The sequence below is a fragment of the Suricata suricatta genome, chromosome 5, assembly GCF_006229205.1.
Source record: "Suricata suricatta isolate VVHF042 chromosome 5, meerkat_22Aug2017_6uvM2_HiC, whole genome shotgun sequence".
NCBI lineage: Eukaryota > Metazoa > Chordata > Mammalia > Carnivora > Herpestidae > Suricata > Suricata suricatta.
The window spans coordinates 41,499,722-41,507,055 of NC_043704.1; the positions used below are offsets into that span (position 1 = coordinate 41,499,722).

The following is a 7,334-nucleotide window of genomic DNA, read 5'->3' on the forward strand; positions in this document are numbered from 1 at the left end:
ATTTTTTTAAGTGAAAGATTCCTGTTCTTCTCCTGACATTTCAGTGTCTTTTTCACTCACACGGCCATATGACACTCCTATCAGGGTTTCTGGTTTCTTTAGGGAATTAACCTACAGAGAATGTACAGCAAACAGTAAAATAGCTGCTTTACAATGAAAATAAAGAGCGGGTGTTTTCCCCTCCTGTCCACTGCTCTCTGCCACTGCCTCATCACAACTTCTGGATTTCCTGCCTATTGGCGGCGTCCCCCCAGCCCCACCCCAGCCTCCCCATTTTCGTGCTTCACAGCAGTTTTCGAGCCTCGCCGCGCTGTTCCTTCCCCCACGGCGCTCACTTCCGACGGCACTAGGACCCAGGGAAGTCCCTGAGTGAGGTTCGAGGAAAGGCAGCCAGACTCCTCCTTATCTCCAGTGTCAAACTTGACATCAGCCTGCGAGCGGAGCATGGTAACTTCTCCAGCAATCAGAGCGCTCCCCCTCACATCAGTGGCATGCTTCATGGAGATATGCTCCTCTCACTGCCCTCTGCACCAGCAACATGGATTGTCACCTCTCCATCCTCCTCCTTCTCAGCTGCTCCGCTCTCAACTGCTTTGGGGAACTGATTCTCCAACCTTCCAATGAAGGTAAGCCAGGTATAGCAAACTGCCCTGCCCCGCAGGGCTAACGCTCTTCAAAGCACGTTCTCACTGAAACCTTTTCAGGGCGTTGAGGTGCCTCAGAATAAAGCAGTTTGCTCTGAGAGTAAACTAAATATGTGCTTTTATTTTCCGGTGTCTTCTAAAAGACTTTAAGAGAGAATTTTGGATTGCCTAAAACTAAAATGTGTTTTTAATCTGATACCAATTCAAGCAATTACCTTGTTTGCCAATTTTAAGCAGAAAGAAGGAAAGAAAGATCCTCCAGTTTTACAACCCACGATGTTAATTGCCAAATAGCCATGGCAGTGTTTTATTTTCTAATTAACGACAAGTAGTAGGCTGAGAAGTTTAAAAGAAAATCCAACCCTCCTGGCTAGATTCTTTAGTATGTTCAAAGGTAATGACAGGTTGTTCCAACTTAGGATCATGGCATTTATGAATGGGCTAAAGGGAAATCAGAGTTTGTTGAAGCTGATGGGTGTGTGTGTGTGTGTGTGTGTGTGTGTGTGTGTGTGTTTATATTGCAACTGCTGTATTGAAGTAAAGTGTATCCCGCCAGGCAATGGTTTGCTCTATGGTACAGGTTCTAATGAGCAGCATATGCCACATTAACATAAGTAATATTTGCAGGAATTACAATAAGCTTAGGTTGGATTCTCTTTGTTTAGGGTTTATATACGAATAAGGGAATGTCCTTGGTGAATAGTGAAAAGCTCTTGGGTAGGTATAGTAAATAACTGAATAGAAAATTAGAGAAAGAATGTCCATATGCAGCAAATGGCATTTCCTGATGTTGGGTTATTTATTTTCCTTCTAATGGGCATTCATCCTTTTTCAATGGATGAAAGTGCAAATGTAATACTGAGGACACAAATGTTTCCTATATGATTGTGCATTTGATAGATACATTGCTTTTTTTCATGTATACCTTTTGTGATCTATTCCTAATGATCTGTGAATACAATCACTGACTCAAGACAAAGTTCTCTAAATAATTGATTGCTTTAAAGCAACACTTACAACTTTGATTTCCTCTTAATCATTCTGAACTTATAACAATAACATTTAGCAACCTGTTTTGCAATTTAGTAATACGGAGCAATTGAAGTGCTTCATTATATATTATGCCACTAAAAATATATTGGCAAGCCAATGCTGTTGTATATTGTATGCATTATTTTTAAGATAAGTAAATACTCAAAATGTTTAGGAACTTTTAATTTAATCTAAACACTGCCTCTCATATTTAGTGACCTACTTTCACTGCTAATGGAGCAGTTTAATTTTCTTCTTTCCTTAGTGACTGTCTTTATCAATTTGGCAGATTTCATTATTTTTCTGTGTCTTTATTTTAACTGGGAAAGTGAAAATTCTAAAATATAAGGATCAAGAAAATCATCTGATAACCTAGAAGTGACTTTTTTTAAAGAAATCAAATTAAAATCTTTATTGGAAAGTAATGGTCAATCATTTTTCATTGAATGAAAGGCAAGGGTAATCATTTGTATAATGAGTAACATATTAGTAAGTTAAAATTAGAGTTTGTTTAATCTTAATTTTTTGAAGATACTAAAGAATTGACAATAACTAGGAGTATAGTAATATTATTCCCGTGTTACTATGATAATTGTATTTCTCCAGATGGAATATTTATAAACTATTTAGATAATGGATTTTACTGAATTAATAATGCACAGGGATAGAACTGAGAGTCAGTGTTTTTGTGGAAAACATAACCTTTCAGTAAATTGCAAGATGAAAAAAAGACCCTATAAACTTATTCATGCTTATATAAAATTAATGAATATTAATTTAATAAAACAGGAATAATCAAATATAAATTACCTTTAAGGCACACCTTATGTATGTTTCAACATATAATGTATATATTATTATGCTGGCAGGGAGGTATGTAGAAAGGGAAATAGATGCAGAAAACTGACACAATTACATTTAATTTGTTTGGATAAAAGTTTATCCATTGTTCATGATATTATTCTTTCCAGATCATGTCCTATGGATAGTGTCTCCTTTCCTCCCTGAGGTCATGAAGGGAAGCTTTGAAACAAAATTTAAAATAAATGATTTAACTTGAGAAATATTTGAGTGAAGTTTTAAATATTAATGTAATAGCTTAGGTCTTAATAGTTGAGCTGAACAACATGAAAAGTGAAAAACTCAAGTAAGTGCCAAGATTTCCATGCATTTCTTCTAACAATGTCATTGTAATAGAAAGTCATGCTTCTGAAAATTCATATATCATAATAATGATAAAATGAATCTCACTAATATAGCTTTCTGATACAAACTTTGAGAATTGTGATATAAAACACTAGGTTGCATTTAAAATACTATACTAAAAAGTATATTTACTGTACTTTTCCTAGAAATTTACTAGTAAAATTTACTAGAATTTATTTCACAATCTATTATGAAGTTAGGCATAGAATTAAAAGGGATCAAACACAAGCCATTGAGTTAGCTGCTTGCCCTTTTGTGATTTTTTTAAATTTGAGATTTGATAATCAAATATCAATATTAAAATGCCATGGGCCTATGATAAAATTTAAAAAAACTTTGGAAAAGTTTAATCTGAACTTGCCTTTTATTAATCCAGTTACAAATAACTTTCTAATATGCTTTCAAGAAAATGATTCCAGGTGATAACTTTCTATCACTGGCATCCTCAGTGATAACAGATTATTTATAATTTCCATGATCACTTTAACAATTGGCCTATACACTTAAACAGAAACTTCATTAAAGCTGCATAGAACTTTACTAAAATCTTATCAGGTCTCTGTTTACATGACACACCAGTAGAAGAGTTCCAATGGGAAATCAACTACTCAGGGCAAAAGTGGGTTGCTATAAATGTATTATTTTAAAAGTTCATATGTTTGCTCCATATTCTAATCCAAAATGGATGATACAATGGTAAATAAAATAACTTTGGAAAGAGGTTAAAACTTGATATAAAGTGAAGTATTAATCTCCTAGCACTGGATAAAGCACTCTCTGTAAATAGTTTTCTACATTTGAAGGAGTCTGAGGAAGAATGAACTCCTTATTCATCAGTACATAATGCATTAAATCATTTTTCTATCCAAAAGCATTTGTAAATTAGATTAATGTTTACCCACAGAGCTCTGTACATTGGAAATCAGAGTTTTCAAAGTAAGAGTGGATAAAATTAAATCTGCATATTTATATACTACTTACTTTGGGAGACTTTTATTGGAGTGTCTGGGACCCTGTATCTATGAAATGTGTTTCACTGAATGTAAATCTCCCCAGTACTAGAGGCGACTATGTGATTGTTCAAAGCTTAAAATTGAAATTTACAAATGAACACCTTAGCTTCCCTTTGAATATTAAGCAAATGTTTGAGACAAAGATGTAAATAATGGATTATTATTATCTTTTTTAAAATTACTATAAATTGGCATCGCTTTTCATATATAAGCACTTATCCTTAAACAATAATACATTATGATTGAAATATTTATAGAGAACTAAGCTGTCATATCTATACAGGGTTTTTTTTGAAGAGAGTTTACATTTGCTTTTAATAGCATTTCATCACGTTAGACTAAATAATTGAATGCATTATACATTTTTGTAATTTAATAGCTCCCCTAATAGCTCACCCCACTTTCCCCACCCCCAACAGTTATAACTATGCTCTTTGCCCGGAGGTAGGAGAAACCTTAATTTCACTATTTTATAACCCACAACAGTTAACACTTGACCTAGGTCATTAACAGGATTATCAGCAAATTTGTTTAAGCTTTTACTGACAACCTGAATTGCTACGAAAATATTTTGATTGTGCCGGAAAGAAACTTCTTGTAACCTCTCAAAATCTATCATGAAATTAATTCATTCTGAATCTTTATCTTCCCAAACACTAATATTGATAATAAGAATCCAAGTGGGAAAAACGTCCAATTCAATATCCCATTCCCCTTACTTTATGCTTCATACATCACACCATTCTAAAGCTTGTCATAAATGAGCATTTAAAACTTATTTTATATAATACATATTCTGGCAATAACACTAGATTTATAAATACAAACCAGCTATCAAATTTTCAGTTTTATACTTTTTATTATTGGTACTCTAGTTGATACTGTTTTTCTGCCTGTTTTAAGATTTAAGGTCAACTGGATCTATTTATAAGTCAGAAACAACTGGAACTATAAAAGGGAAACTACATACATAAAACACCATTGCCACGTGTTACATCACGGTTACATTTAAATGAAGTTATAACCCTAGCAATTGGGAGCAAAAATGAAAAGCACTGAAAATTAATATAAAAAATTTAAACAAAATGTTGTACACAATCAACACTTAAAGCCATTTTCTTAAACATCATTTAGTGAGTTTGGGAAGTTTCATGTGAATTTTTTAAAGTAACTGTACACAATTAAGGTTTGTGCCTTGCTCATGTAAACAATATGGTAGTTTCACCTTGACTCTTAAGAAACTTAATATCTTTAAAGAAAAGGTTTGGTAAGTTTCTTCATCATGTTTATATATTATCCACATGTTAGTATTCAAATTTTGATGTGTTCTTTACCACCCTCACTCCTAATAGCTTCTCACAATAACTTTCTTTATAAAGATCCCTAAATGATAAAACTGTTTCTGAAACTTTGGAATTTTTCTGAAATGAAATATATGCCATTTTAACTATTAAATAATCAGTTACATATGCAAAGAATATTTAAAGGCAAAACATATTTCCACAGTATATTTGATTTACTAACTTCAATGCAAATGGAAAGAGCAAGGACTGTACTTGAGAGTTCCTTTTTCCAAGTCATAAAATCTTCAAGAAAATATAATAAAACTTTCTACAAATCATCAAAACTCGAAAATTTTTACATGTACTTACTAAGAAGTCTGCGATGTGGGTTACCTTTGATTTTACTCATTTCCAAAGATTTTGTCTGGCATAAATATTAGATGTGAGGGGAAATATGTGTATCTTGGAAGAACACTAAATTTTACAAATCATTTTCTGTCAAGATCCTCTACTTTATTTTCTAATATACACACCTTTCCTTTACAACATTTAATAAACCTATTCTTTTAATTCCTGCTTGATAAAAGATTTAGAAAAAACAGATGCAGGTGTCCCCTTTTGGGTTACTTGCAGAGATCTGGATTTTATCACCAGGGAGGGTCAATGCAGGGCTTTTACAAAGTGGACAGTAGCTTTCCACAGATTGTTGAAATAAAAGGATGACGGGTGGTGTGGAACATTCATGATATTATTCATTCAGGTACACCAAAAAGCAGGATTTGAAATTTACTTCTCAAAAGTTTGGAAACCTTAGATCATTCTTTCCTAAGGACTTTAGAAATAAAAGTAATGTTGTGAGTTTTAAAACATTCAAAGGATTCCAAGCCACAAATCAAACTGGGAAGATACTCCCGGTGGGAATCAGGATGTGGGGCCATGTGCTCCCCTTAATCTTACTCTCTGGGTCTGTCACAAGCAGGTAGTTCTTGGAATCTGGGAGGAGATTTTTTCGTGGAAAAGTCTGAAAGTCAGCAGTATTACTTTGCCTTCTACCAGCTTCCATTGAAATAAAAAGTGTGGTGGATTACAAGGGGGAAAAAAAGTCTTTGCAAGCGAAAAGAAAATAAAAAGTTGATTCGAAAGATGGAGAGGTAGAGACGCGCAAAAGTTCTAAAACCAATGTTGATATATAAATATTTTGCTTACAAAGAAAATATTTATCACTTAAAACATCTGGCTAATCAATTTTTATTCAAACCCTAAAAACCTGCACCCTGAAAAAAAGGGAGGCTGGCGGTGGCAGGAGGTTGCGTTGTTTGTTTCTCCTCTAAAGTTTATACAACTTTTGATTTTCCCCAGAAGAAACTACTTTATCCAGGAAAGTTTTAAGACTGTATGCCAAAGAATGCTTCCCCCTATGGATGCCTGGGCAAACGCATGTGGAGGGCGGATGGAATCAAAACCAGTTCAACAAATAAAGCCTCCAACTTGGAGTGATGTTATTAAACTGGAAGCCCTGAGTGTGCAGCCCCCTCCCTGCCTTCATTTTCTAAACCACGTCCTGCTGTTCCAGTCAAAGCAAAGGGTGAAAATCCACATAATCCAAACCAACATGGTGAAGTCAGAATAATAGGCGAGGAAGGAGGAGGGAAACAAGTGGCAGCACTGTACAAACAAACTGTTGTGAATAATCTTAGCCACGGACTGGGGTGGCCGCAGGAGGGGATGACCGCGTTTCTTTGCCTTCGCATTACACCTCCTGCATTTGATACAACAATACTGATTACATTTCAGAAGTGTGCTCTGAGAAATTTTAGGACGCAGCAGGGCTTCAGGGCTAGTGACAGCAATGTGACGACCGAGAGAACCGCAAGCGCTCCTCGCTGCCACCACCCCCACCTCCAGGGCGTCTAAACCGCAAACTATTTCGCCTGCGGGACCAGGCTCTGGGGTGCGGAGGGAAGACGAGGCCTCCCGACACCTTAGTACTTTTTCTCTCTGCACGGACTTCCAGATCACATCGTAGAACCGAACTCCGGGTCCGCGTCCCCCAGCCCTAGCCCGCGGGAGGGGAGCTGGGGGGCGGGGGGCGGCGGCGGTCCTTTGTGCTGGAGCGTCGGGATTCTGGCGGCCGCAGCCCGCTCGCCCGACGCTCC

General features: G+C 35.9%; 1 protein-coding gene across 2 annotated transcripts in view; it reads left to right on the top strand.

Annotated features, from left to right (window-relative positions):
• Positions 1–504: 504 nt before the first annotated feature.
• The window catches only part of EPHA3 (EPH receptor A3), a 347,174-nt gene continuing 340,344 nt past the window's right edge, over positions 505–7,334 (top strand). For both annotated transcript variants that reach the window (XM_029939160.1, XM_029939161.1), the window contains exon 1: positions 505–626. In XM_029939160.1, the coding sequence (XP_029795020.1) occupies positions 539–626 (88 nt within the window). In that variant the 5' untranslated portion in view covers positions 505–538. The remainder of the gene's footprint in view (positions 627–7,334) is intronic.